This window comes from Argentina silus (assembly GCF_951799395.1).
Source record: "Argentina silus genome assembly, chromosome: 8".
NCBI classification, from domain to species: Eukaryota; Metazoa; Chordata; class Actinopteri; order Argentiniformes; family Argentinidae; genus Argentina; species Argentina silus.
Window position 1 is genome coordinate 8962922 of NC_139662.1, and position 13558 is coordinate 8976479.

Consider the following 13558-nt stretch of genomic DNA (forward strand, 5'->3'; position numbering starts at 1 on the left):
TTCCTGACCCAGACAAACTCCAGGCCTAATTTATTGGCTAGAATCTCGGACTGCTTCTGTATCCAGTTCAAATCACATGGTCAGGTTTCTGATCATCAGTCTGCAATGCAAGCATTCAATTCTTATAAAGACAGCAGGGATGGGATGTCAGAGAAAGTAATTAATGGAAACCAGTTGATTCTTTTTATAATGAGCAAAATATGCGAAACTATGAACTTGTGAATAAATGTGACATCATGATCGGAAAGAGACGTAAAGTTGTGTATTTTAACATCATATATCTTTAATACAAATAGGAATTGGGGAACCAGCAAAACAAAAAATGCAGACTCAAAACTTTTCTGAAAAATAAAGTATAGTGTAGAGTAGAATATATTCAGAAGATCAATATTAATAGAACATGCCGTAACAGAACTAAGGAGAGTACAGTGCAAATGCAAATTTGAGAATGCTTCTCTATTTAAATTAAAGATATATTTTTTCTAAAAAATATCCAGACATTGATATCCTTGGCATGTGACATTTTTCTCATCAATACAAGGGCACACATTTTAATGTGTTTACACTGAGAATAAGAAATGTGTAAATAAAAGTTACATACTGTATGAAGCTCTCCATAATTAATTTCTATTGACTTTAATTAGACCTGTGAGTGAAGGTGACTTGGCCACTCCCTAGGAAGTTGTGGGCAGAATGATCACATGACTTCATAGCCACTGCGAATGCCTCTCATCAGCATGCAGGCAAATACGAGGCCCATGATCTATAGAATAAAAAGCAAAATAGTAAGCAAACTAGCCGTGTGTGTGTGTGTGTATGTGTGCATGTGCGTTTGTGTGTGCGTGCGTTTGTGGATGGGTGATTCATGTGTTGGAGTAGTGCCCACAATCAGCAGATCTTGTGTGTAGGTATGTAAATGTTTGTGTTCACTTGCTCTTACCTGCAAGAAAGCAATCACTAGTGCTGCAACTATGACCCACAGGATGTTCTTCTTCAGCAGCTCCTCCACAACTTTCTCACACCCCTAGAATAATGACCACAAACAGAGTTCATTCCTGTCCACTGCCCTATTGTTTTTTTTTATGTTTTTGTTGGATGATGTTTTCTAACTGATTTTTTTCCTAGGGAAAGGGGAAGGAAGGGCTGCTTAGGGTGTTAAACGTTTTAAGGACATATTCCAAGTTTCACCTGGCAAGGGTTCATTCATGTGTACTTTTGAAAATAAAACCCAACCCAACCGCTAGGAGCTTACCTCCTGGTGCACCTTGCTTGGATCAGCCATCGTCCCAACACCACAGCCATCAGTGACGTTGACGCAGCAGGAGTCAGGCACAGAGATCCCGTCAGGCTTTAAGTTGATCCAGTCAGCGGTGCCGTTCACCCCACAGCATTTCAGCTGGATGAAGAGCAGGACACAATGGTGAGAATGAGCATTGACGGGGATGATAGATGGAGGACGAGAGAACAGCAACATAAGATAGCAAGGTTTACCAGTTATCAGATGACGGAAAAGAAAGAGGAAGCAGGATATTGCTTCATCATGTCAACAGGAGGGGACAAGTTAAACATATTCGTGACCTACAGCACTCACTAGCAGAATCACTCACACAGTGAATCATTTTCACATGACGACAGAAGTAAGATTCAGGATCAAGTGTTGTAAGATATTGTATGTGAGTATGTCTGTCTTTATACTTGTAGCTTCAACAAGTAGGGTGGTATGCAACCTGTGAAGGGGATTTCATAATTGAAGTAACAGATCTATGTCAGTTCTTTTTGTTTTCTGCCCTTAACACATCCACCACTATAACGGTTAGTACTACTTACCTTCTCTTGCAGTTCATCAAAGGCCTTCTGGATTTCTGCACTGCCATTGTACTTGGTGAGCATTTGATTAAGCTCGTCCTGGACAATCACTTTCAGCTAGAGGACGGACAAAAACAATGATTTGCAGTATGAAATGGCAAAGCGTTTTTTATATATACAGTATATACCATATTTATATACCATAAACGTGCAAATGTCAACTGAAATGGATACTCACTTTGCCCCTAAAGACATATCCAGCGATAGCGGCACCAATTTCCACGATGATGATCAAAGAGAGAAGGATAGAGAACTAGAAAGAGAGTAAAATGGAAATACATATATGTTTCAAATATAGCTTTATCTACCTAATATATAATAATAATATATGCCATTTAGCTGATACTTTTATCCAAAGCGACTTACATTGCAGTGAGTGCATACATTTTTCAGTATATATGGTCTACCAACTGAGCCACAGAGGACCACCTACCTCTGTAATAACTCTAAAATGACTGTAATAACTAACTATAATAGCTATAATAGGTCATAATATATATATATATATATATATATATATATATATCCCTTTTCCATCAGGTGCTCAAGGTGCTTTACATGAGGAGGACAAGAAGCAACAATCACAAGTTTCTATAGAAATAGAAAGAGAATCCTAATTGATTGATCCTTAGAAGGACTTCTATTGAACTATGTACATATTCTTCTGTATCCTTCTAGGTTACACAATCAGTTACATCGGATGCCAGAACGGAACACAATCTGCATCATAAGGGTTACTGCAAAAGTAAAAGATAAGCATTAAGTTTGGTCAGACCAGTTAGTTCAGATTTCTTTCAGATTTCCTTTCCAGAATGCAAAACTGGCTGTGTATGTTGTGTTGTGTTGTGTATGGAGAGAAGTCATTGTGTATGGTTTACCATTGTGATCATGCAGTAACTCTCTTTCCAGGCTCCGCAGCAGCCAAAGAAGGAGATGAAGAAGATGATGACCCCCACCACGATGACAAGAATAGGGGCTGAAGAGGTGGATGCATTCTTTACGAGGGTGTTATGAAGCGCTACCTGAACTAAGATGCCCACTACAATCAGGGCTAGACCACACAGCTAGAGGGGGAGAGAGAGAGAGAGAGAGAGAGAGAGAGAGAGAGAGAGAGACAGAGAGACAGAGAGAGAGATATGATTAGTGTCATTGAAACATACTTTTAAAAAGAAAACTGAAAGTGAACAGCAATGTTTGTGAAATCTGTCAAGAACAACATTACGTATGTGTCAGACTTTTGAAGATTAAACATTACACTATTTCCGATACTGTAATGTGTTCTGAAATCTCATCCAATCTGGAGCCTTTTCTGGCTACTCTACATTATGAAGGCTGCACCCAATCAGGTTACTGCTATAAGGGTATATTACTGGGACCAAATGAAAACTAATTTCTTTAACAACCAGGGGACACAAAGGCAAGGGGACATACTAAACAGGGGAAATATGATGCTGTATGTTTAGATTGCAGTTGCAGCATTTTTAGTACTTGAATCATTGACAGTGTATTTGCTATTTGCCAATGGTGTCCTCTACATGTAAGGAAACACAAACACAAGCTGGACTACCTAAATGTAAACAGGAGGATCGCGCCTCACACCTTTGTATGTATTAAGTACCAAGAACAGGAATTGAGTGCGGAGGCATGAGTCAATGTACAGTATGAAATGAAAGGTAATATGTGTATTATAGCGTATAATTACATTGCGGGGAAGTTTCATAAAGGTTGAAAACAAAATAAAAGAGCTTTATAACAACGCCCTGTTTTTCCAAACAAATATCCCATCTGTACTACGGTAGTTAATCCTCCAAAAAAGCTCCCGGTTCAACACTTTTTTGACCAAACTGGTCGAACCACTCTTTAATCTGATATGACTTCAGGACAATATCAAGAGAGAAAACAGACCAAAAAAGTCAAGACAAGTCCAGACAAAACTCTCATAACTCTCACAACTTCAACTTAAAATAATGGCATGCATATGTTACTGTACATACGTGGTCAGGTGAATATACCTGACCAGTATGACTGCTGTTAAGTCATTGCCTGAGGTGCCAGCCTCCTTTCATTGTCGGTAACACCAAAGTCAATATTTGGCATTATGTTTGAATTAGGCGCTGGTTCCTAGTGGAGAGGTACTGTAGAAAACTGTGTGTGTGTGTGTGTGTGTTTATGTGTGTGAGCATGTATGTTTATGTGTCTTTTTGTCTATCAGCTGATATGTGAGATGTTGTAGAGCAAAGCAATTCAGCTAGACACAGAGACAGATTAGGCAAGAGATCATGTGAAAGCATTGTATCGGTGAATGCAGATCAGGAAGGGAAAAAAGGGTTGATCTTGACAAGTCACATGATATTGTCATAACACTTTGAAACCCTGGTCAGTGGTCACAAGACTCCAACATTATTCTCACTCACTCACTCACTCACTCTCTCTCTCTCACTCTCTCTCTTTTACTCTCTCTCTTTTACTCTCTCTCTCCCTCCATCTCTCTCCCTCTCTCTCTCACACACATCCTTGCTTCCTCTTTCAGATCTACAACAAGGTTAAACACATTTCAAGAAAATTAGTGTGTCTGTTCTTGAGGGGAGAATTTGAGAACATCAGACCATAGGAGATTTGAGGAAGTGCCATGTTGTGTATGTGTGTGTGTGTGTGTGTGTGTGTGTGTGTGTGTGTGTGTGTGTGTGTGTGTGTGTTCTGGTCAGCTGACATACCTAGTGACCTAACAACAGAAAGATTACAAGCTTCCACAATAGTGACAAAGTCATAGAAAGTTTGCCGACTTCATGTTGACAACTCAGATCAGACACTAAATTAAATTCAGGAAAGGTTTGACAATACCAGGAAGAAAGGTGTAATGCAGCGTTCGTAAATGTCATGTCTCTCTATGAATGCATTTTAATACCAGCTGAAGTGTTACCACAGATTTTTGGAAAAGTAAATGTAGAAACGTGAGGATTTGTGCCCAACTACTCACCCAGAAGATGAAGTTGAAGAAGAACAGTAGGAACTTCACACATTTCATTCCTCCCTCGACTGCCATTGTTGCTCAGTATCAAGTCCCTGGATCAACACATAGAAATATAAGACTACCAAATCAACCACAGTTTGAGATAGAGATGTGTGTTGATGAGACGTGTTTATTTTAACAGCAATATGGCATGGATTATAGATTTAAATTATTTGCTGCTTCATATGTGGCTCTGCATACAAGGCTTTAATGGTGTAAATTGAGAAAAATTCTGCAAAACTGCCAGGCATAATGAGGATATATATAAAGGATCAACATTGACAGGCATCAGGCTACATTGTTGGTGTGTGGGAGGATCTTTAAGGAAGAGCAGACTTGGGGATGGGGAGTCAACACCTCACAACTCTGTCGAGGCACACCAGATATTTCTTTATAATTAATTGATTATGGGCCACATCAAACATGGCTTTATACAGTAGGGTTATTTGAGCTTGGCCTCTCTAAGAGAGTGTCACAGGCTTGTAGTCTCCGGCATGCACGAGGGTCTACAGGCCTGAATCCACAACAGCATTCTTGCCACACCAGATTATACCATAAAACAACATTTGTTTCAAACTTTAGTTTAATGTGCCCAAGCCCATCACATGCATTGGGATCTGAGGTCAATATAATCTGTTCCTTGACAACATTTCTATGATCACTAGTACTGAAGGATTAGATCAACTAAGGTTGACTGGAATGTGGAATGTAGGCTACATAGACAGATCATGCAATTTGCTGTGTTTTAAGTCTGTGCAGTCGGATGTTTCAAAATGCAGAACTTCAATTTCGTTTATAAATGCTTGCCGCTTGACGTCTTCAATATGTAAATATTAATTAAGCTCATTGGATTATGCTCATTACTGTGTGTTAGATATCTGTACACATTAGGCTATCAAAACGTTTAAGGCCCTATCTAAAAGTGAGTTATATGGACTATTGGTGAGGCCTTGGCTACTTGACATGAAAACTAATTATGAGCCTCAATTTGAAACATTAAAAGATCATGAGACAATTGAGTATAAGAGAAAATACTGAATTTAGAAGTTTTGGAAACTCTCATCATAGGCTATAGCAGGGTCAGAGGTCCGCAATATAATGCGACATCGATCCATTGAGGCGGTAGTGACCAACCACGCAAAAGTACAGGCTACCCCGTTAATAGACTGTTATCTAGAACGAGGAAACAATGTAACGATTGTTACCAATTAAATTAGTTACGTCGTTTGTAGTCAAATTCAATTAGTCAAGTATCCGTAAAGACAACAAAGTTACTCCTTACTCATGTGCATTTCCTCATTCACAAAAATAACCTCTCGTTTTATAAACCATTTTTTTCCCCGTTCACTATTGAAATAAGACTATAATTTATAACATCAAACAGTTGACTTAACGAAAGTAGATAAGAGAAAACCTACTTTATTCCAGATGATATGTTTTACAAGAAAAGCAACGACGAAGTGATGTGTGAGGAGTTGGGTGGCGAAATAAACTTGTTGAAGTTGATGTGATTCTCGGTAAGTCCCTCCCTCCTCCATGGGCTAACCTCACCTCCCCGACCTTGGTAGTGACTCACGGCAGTGGCTCCCAAAAGTGTAGCTATCATTAATATACACAGCATATTAGTATAGATTTACAGGAATGATTGCAGTAGTGTGCCTATATAAACAGTTTACACTTTCAAGGTAAAGCACTAGGCCAGTGATGAATGACATTATATTTCAAGCATTAGGGTTAGGGATAGGCCTATGAGTTGAATTATATTTAATGCGTATTTCCTCAAAATGTTGCTCTTTTACACACAATTCTGATGAGTCACTAACAAAGCTCTTACTCTGATTGGGTGGAGACGGGTTAGGTAACACATGGCGTGGAAGAGCATTTCTGTTCCCACATTTCCTCCCTTGCGATGGCAACTTGTTGCAGTCAATCACGAAGTTGTCTGCCCTCACATAGTATGAGAGTGCTAGCTGAGAGCTACAGCTATGGCATTTACTTGTAAAACATTCTAAAATATTTTTATGACACCCATTTATGATACTTCCCTTTAATGGATGCTAAAGACCAGTATGAGGAAATACTGTAGATCAGACCTGATGAAGAGTAGAGATAAGAGGACTGAAATTTGAGGACTGAAAATCGGGAAATGAGGATGCGGTCATGGTGACGAGCCTGTGAGAGCTACTGTATGGTTTACAAGTTCATGATATTCACACTATTACATAATCATGTTCTGGATTGTGATTATTAAGGCCATCATTGACATCAGAAGCGGTCACTCTGACTCATGTAGTCTTCCCTGAATTACTATTGCAGAACTGAGGGAGGTAATAAAGGACTTACTTTGGGTGGGGAGGAGATATTTACTTCATCATGATTAAACAACAGTTGACAAAGAAGTCACTCTTCATACTCAAAAACATTTATTTCAAACATTGATATCAAATACGGAATGAAACCCTGAAATCCTTATTTTATATGAAACCTATGAGGATGCAATTGTTGATTCCTATGTTGGAACCATATGCTATTGTTTGATGGCTAAGAAATAGGAAAAGCACCTAAAAACCCTATATTATCTTTGACTGTACACAAACACATTTCTTATTCTGATTCTGCCTTCAAGATAATGATGAGAGAAGATATGTCTGCCTCTTGTGGCAGGACTAGGAAATATTATAATGTGACTGTTGCACACTTAGACCTGTTCAAACATATATTGATTAAAGCCCTCCAAACCCTAGTCTTTACCCTAGCCCTAGCCTTAGAGGGATTACAAAACCACATTTACAAAATCACTATTTGGTTCCATACCCTGAAAGGAGTCTATGGACAAGGACAGACTTCAATTTACACATTGGTTCTGTTTATCTGGGCACTGTGACTAACCACTAACTGTTAGCACTTTCAACCTAAGACCAGTTTAAGTCAATGGACCGCTTTGAAATGTCATGCCCAAATCCTCCCAAATTCTCTAAAAAGACTCAATGACTTTATTTAAATTACTTTCAGGTAATTCAGACATTCATGATATTTCAAACATGCTAATTTGACAGTGCCCTGATAAACAGAACAATGTGGATGAGGTTTATCCTTGGCCATAGACTCCTTTCAAGATAACCTAAATAAAGGCCTAACCCCTTTAACCTTAACCTCATTTTTTGTGTGTCTTATTATTTCGTAGCATATTATTCAACATTGTCAACTTTCAGTCAACGTTTAATGGTCTTGAATGAATCAAAACAGTTGACCTCTTATTCGATTGGCTAGTTTTTCTGTAACTCATTTCGGTTGCTTAGCGAAGGGGTTGGATGTCGTTTTCTGTCATGGCGGGATGCATGAAATTAAGAAAGAGATTGCTCTCCGAAAGTGCAAAACTAATAGTTTTGTTCGTATTTTTAAGTTTACCACAAAATACACAACAAGTCTCAGGTACGGCGTACGTTTCTAGGTCTTTTACAGATAAATCAACCATGAAATTAGATGTATTTTCATTGAGTAGCTTGCTAAGTTATCTTGTGTAATTTACTAGCGTGGTAAGGTTAGCCTAGCATAGGGCAGCTAACGTTAGATAGCACCACTTCGCTTAGCTAGCTGTCAATGTTTACAAGCTATCACCTATCTTTATCTCGTGGCTGGCCAGCTTATTCATTTAGTTAACTACATCGATGAAAGATTGATTGGCTGTCAGTGTATCGGTGTTGATTTGATTAGCACACATACATACATACATACATACATACCCATGTAGCTAGCGAGAAACGCCCACAAAGTAGGCTAGTTAGCCTGTCCGGTAAGTGCCGGCGTAGCTGCAAAAAGTTGCCCTGTCTTTTTTAGCCAGTTGGTTAAATGTTGTGCATACTCTACAATGTATGACAATGACTGTGGTATATTGCCTTGCTGGTGAATACAACACAGGAGAGAAAATGCACAATTAAAGGTGACGAACATATTCTTATTTCTTATTTTTTTATTTCTTTATTTCTTATTTCTACAGGTAGTACGCTTAATATTATCAATTTCAAAGATGGCGAGGAGTGTGAAAGATCAGAAGCCAGTCACTTCTGCTACCTCAATTCCATTGTGCCTGGATGGAAGGAAACTTGGACAAGAATTCAGGCAAGAGAAAAATATTTGAGAATTGAATCAATAGGTTGAACCCCCTAACCCTAGTTCCAAGCCTAACCCTTGCTCCAGCCTTATCAGAGCTGTAGTTATACAATATGTATGGTTTTGAATTAAATGTTTTGTTTGGGCTCATGTGGCATTGTGGACACAGGTCAGAGTATGGAGCTCGAAACAGCTGAAAGTGACTGTTGTAGAGGATGAGGAGAGGCTGCAGGAGCTGGAGCACTTCAGTGTCTGGGGCATGATGCAGCACTTGATGCGTGAGCAGTCCAACGAAACCACCTTCAGCATCAGTCTGTTCTGTCAAAAGACCTGCTTCAGGATTGATCCTGTTCACCCCAAAGCTCAATACACCGTGAAGGCCATCCGCAGTAAGTAGAAAGGCGGGGTTTCCTTGAGATGTCAGATGGCTTATAAGTAAGTTCATGTGGTTGAATGTGTGCTGTTTATTTTTACTCCTGTAGAGTTTGACGTTTACCTGTTTGTGGTGTTCCTCACTGGAGTGCTGCTCTTCGTTTTTGCTAACTCACTCAGCAGGTAAGTCAATTGGGTGTTACCCCCCTGAATGTTGATAAAGTGGTCAAAGTTATGTCACCATTTATATGTTGTTTTTGTTGTGTTTTTTGTCCAACAGGAGTCAGGTATTCTATTACTCTGCAGGAATGAGCACAGGCATGATTGCCTCTCTCATCATTGTCATCTTCATTATGGCACGTTTTTTGCCCAAGGTAAGAAGACTACTGTATTAAGGCCTTGCGGCTGATCACACCTTTACATTAACCACATTTGAACTGTGTATCAAGAGATATTGGTAGATTTATCATTTTGATTTTCCTCTCTCAGAAAAGTCCATTCTACGTGTTGATAGTTGGTGGATGGTCCTTTTCCGTTTACATCATCCAGTTTGTTATCAAGAACCTGCAACTAATCGTGAAAGAACACTGGCATCTGGCTTTTGGTAAGTAGCCTACTTACTTTGGCAACGCAATCATTTAATGTATGAGAAATTGTTTCAAAATTCATATCTCCATGTATAAGTAGATGTTGAATGAATTCTTTGTCTGTGTGCCCCAGGCTATACTGCAGTAGTGGGGTTCATCAGTTTTGCTGTGTGTTATCGACATGGCCCTCTTGTGGAGGAGAAGAGTGTCAATATCCTCTCATGGACGCTGCAGTTGTTCGGACTGCTGCTGATTTACACCGGGATCCAGGTTCAGCAAGTGGCTTTGGCCATCATTGTGGCTGCCTTCTGCGCTAAGAACCTGGAGTATCCTGTTTCCCTGGTCTTCTTTGTTTGGCGGTAGGTGTTTGGGTACAGTACAACTCTCAGCTGACATCTGACAATTCGATTCCTTTTATCAGTGTCAAGTGGTATACATTTCTAATCTGGTAATATTCTGTCATGCAGTAAACTAAAGCCAACTCTATGCTGGAAGCCAGAACCTCGTCGACTGCTGACTCAGGAGGAGTTTCAGAAACAGGGGATGGAGGAGACACAGCATGCCCTTGAAAACCTGCGGAAGTACTGTGGTAGCCCAGAATTCAGCACCTGGAGGACTGTCTCTCGACTTCAGTCCCCAAAAAGGTGACACTGGCAGTAAAATGCCCTCTAATGTTTAACATCCATGTAGTGAGTATTGAGCTCTGGTTGTACTCTGAGCAGAGTTAATTGCACAGACTACTAGATCTTAATTTAGCTTCCTGCCTGGGGGACGATAAGTGTCTTTTTATCTGTCATCACATCACTGACCTTCTTCCTTTCCCATTCAGGACTTTCAGTAATGTTTTCAGAGTGGTGTTAAACATTTGGTGCTAAAGAGATGCTGGTGGTGTTATCCACAGGTTTGCAGATTTTGTGGAGGGCTCAAACCACCTGATCTCAAATGAGGTTTCCGTCCACACACATGAGTATGGTCTCGGAGGATCCTACTTTGAAGATGAGCTTTTTGCCACAGATGAGGAGGATGATGATGATGATGATGATGAGGATGGAGAGATTGTAGATGCTTTGAAACGAGAGAGAGTCATTGCATGGACCAAAAGAGACTTGTAAACATGGATAGATGGGATCATTTCCCAGCAGCAAATTTGTTGGTTGCTAAGCATAAGTGCAATCTTGCAAATTCTCGGACTGGGGTCAATGAGTCAGAATGGAGATTGTGAAATAATGGCCATTGATAAGCCTGTGTGAGATCTTCTTTCATCCTGGGCAAATCTGAGGCGTCCCTATAAACTACCACTATAAACTGTTGTTGTTATTTGCACATAGGGCTGAATCATAACTTGAGAAAGGCCTAGTTCCATGCAACTTCAGTGCACATCTCCTATTTTGATGTGAGTGGTTGATTTGTCTTAAACTTTCTCAAATTAGAAATCAGCCCAGTGTTGAAGTTCTGCTTGAGAAAACGCTTGGATCAATGTAAGAGAATGTTTATCCTGCTTGTTGGTTTGATTTTCTTGGAGACAACTTTGTGCTTCTGTCTTAACTCTGTAATTTATCCTTTGGTTTTAGTTTTATAGTTGTAGTTTCCTTGGTTTTATTGATTTCACCCAATTCTCTCGTACGTCTGACAAGTGTTGGAGATTCTGGGCAACAATGAGGTATTTGAAGTACTCTGTTTACAGCTGTTGGGCCTGAATGTACCTTTTTTTTTTTTTAAATAAATAACAATAAAACAGTAATCTTTAGTATCACTGCATTTATTATAACCCTTTTGACACAAAATAATTTGTATTATATGAATATCTCTGTGAATTGTAAGATTTGTGATTTGTGGAGATAAAATGTTTATTTAAAGTACATTTGACATAAAAATCTATGTAGGTCCTTGATGATTTTCTTTTTTCGGTTTCCTTTGAAAAATATTATGCTTTATTTCTAAAGGAACTTCAAAATATTAGTGCAGTAGTTTGTATCACATGCGATGCCTTTAAGTATGAAATACATGTAAAACAGAGGATGTTGAAATAGGACTTATTTTTTTACTTTGAGATGTTCTACCTCTGTATGTTTTAATATAAATAATCATGCCAGTATCAATAAATAATCCATGACATGAGACCATTTGTCTTTGATCTGTCTATCAATGCATTAGACTCTACTTTATCTTAAGACATAATTCCCATCTGTGGAAAGCTCCTAGTTACTTGTAGAGGAGGTAATACTGCAAGGAATAGAGAGCTCTTGAAATACATCGGTGCTGAAGTGTAATCTATGATGGAGTTATGTTGAATGGACTCTACAATACACTGCTTTGAACAGCAGGGGTCACAATAGCACTTTTAATCATTAACCATACTCAATACCTGACAGTTTCAAGTAAGGGACTTGCTGTGTTTCTTTATTTGGGTTTAGAATATGTTATGCCCTGGAAGTATTTGGTTTTGGCTATTGTATTACTCTATATGTTAGCTTTACTGATGTCATATTTAGGATTTTCACAACATATGTAGGGATATGAATGGTGACAGAAGAACATCAATACTCCTTGGCTTTATAATTTTAAAATGGGTATGGGCATAGGTTATTATTGTAAACTGCATTATTCTTGTTTGAGAAGTTCAGGTAGGGCTGCTTGGAAGAGACATCTCTTATTCTACATTTATTTAATCATTATTTTGAGGAAAATGTCTGCAAACTGTATGAGGGGTTTCTTGTTTACATTCAGAGAAACCTCCAGTGATTCCAGCACTCTGTTTGAATTAAAGGAATTGACATGAAACTTCACACTCATATTCATTTAAATATTCACCATATAGTGCAAGACTAAATATGTTAATTTTAAAAAAGTGGAAGCAGAACTAGAAAACCATTATAGATTACCTCCTTTCTGGTTTGAGACAATGAGATATTTATCTAGTACCTTGTATCCACTTTATTACTTATATTTCACTGTGCTAGCCTTCAATGTTACCAGGTTTTTGATTTCGTCATCCAATTAGTGGCAGCATAGACAAAGCAGATGGAAAACATTTTTGAATTTCTCTCTTCTCTATGAAACAGTGATGCAAATCTTGTTTGCATTCCACACAGTGGAGGCGATCCCATATCATTTACTCTGCACAACATTTTGTAGTCTGCTAGCTAACAAGAGCAGTGAGGTCATTTGCATGTGCTTCCCGGATGAACAGACTGGTGTGTTTGACAGCATAATAAAATTGACGAGGACACCATTTCCTCTGTGTTACTTCCTCCATATAATGCAAACACACCTTACAGGGAAGACACTCCATCACTCAATGCAAACATGACCAAGCCTAGGCGGAAGGGGGGGAAACCCTCTGATCTATCAGCACATCACTGGAATTGGGATAGCCCCCCACGGAGGCTTCATGTAAAGTGCCTGGAGTTCCCCACACATCATAACTAGGCCCACACAGGCAATCTGAGAATTTTCATGGTACCCTGCAATGCTTAACTCAAAAGCTGTGGTTGTTCCTCACTGCTGACCATCCCCTCTTTGGTTTTCCTCGTGTATCAGTCAAAACATTACCCTCTGTTACTAAGATTTAGGACTGAGAGAATTTTTCACAATGTTACATGGAACACATTTT

General features: G+C 39.1%; 2 protein-coding genes across 2 annotated transcripts; one reads left to right on the plus strand and one right to left on the minus strand.

The window, feature by feature from the left end:
- Positions 1–248: 248 nt before the first annotated feature.
- Positions 249–6445, minus strand: cd63 (CD63 molecule). The gene is made up of 8 exons (XM_083676116.1): positions 6295–6445; positions 4844–4929; positions 2745–2930; positions 2045–2119; positions 1828–1923; positions 1253–1396; positions 941–1024; positions 249–763 (listed from the first exon to the last, which is right to left on the minus strand). Exons 2-8 carry the CDS (start codon positions 4907–4909, stop codon positions 698–700), a joined length of 717 nt encoding a protein of 238 aa, XP_083532242.1. The 5' UTR covers positions 4910–4929; positions 6295–6445; the 3' UTR covers positions 249–697.
- Positions 6446–8199: 1754 nt separating this feature from the next.
- nemp1 (nuclear envelope integral membrane protein 1) lies at positions 8200–12033 on the plus strand. Its single transcript, XM_083676121.1, has 9 exons — positions 8200–8308; positions 8874–8995; positions 9156–9375; positions 9469–9541; positions 9639–9732; positions 9848–9962; positions 10079–10304; positions 10413–10589; positions 10847–12033. The coding sequence occupies exons 1-9, from the start codon at positions 8203–8205 to the stop codon at positions 11055–11057; spliced, it is 1344 nt and encodes a 447-aa protein (XP_083532247.1). The 5' UTR covers positions 8200–8202; the 3' UTR covers positions 11058–12033.
- The last annotated feature ends 1525 nt before the right edge of the window (positions 12034–13558 follow it).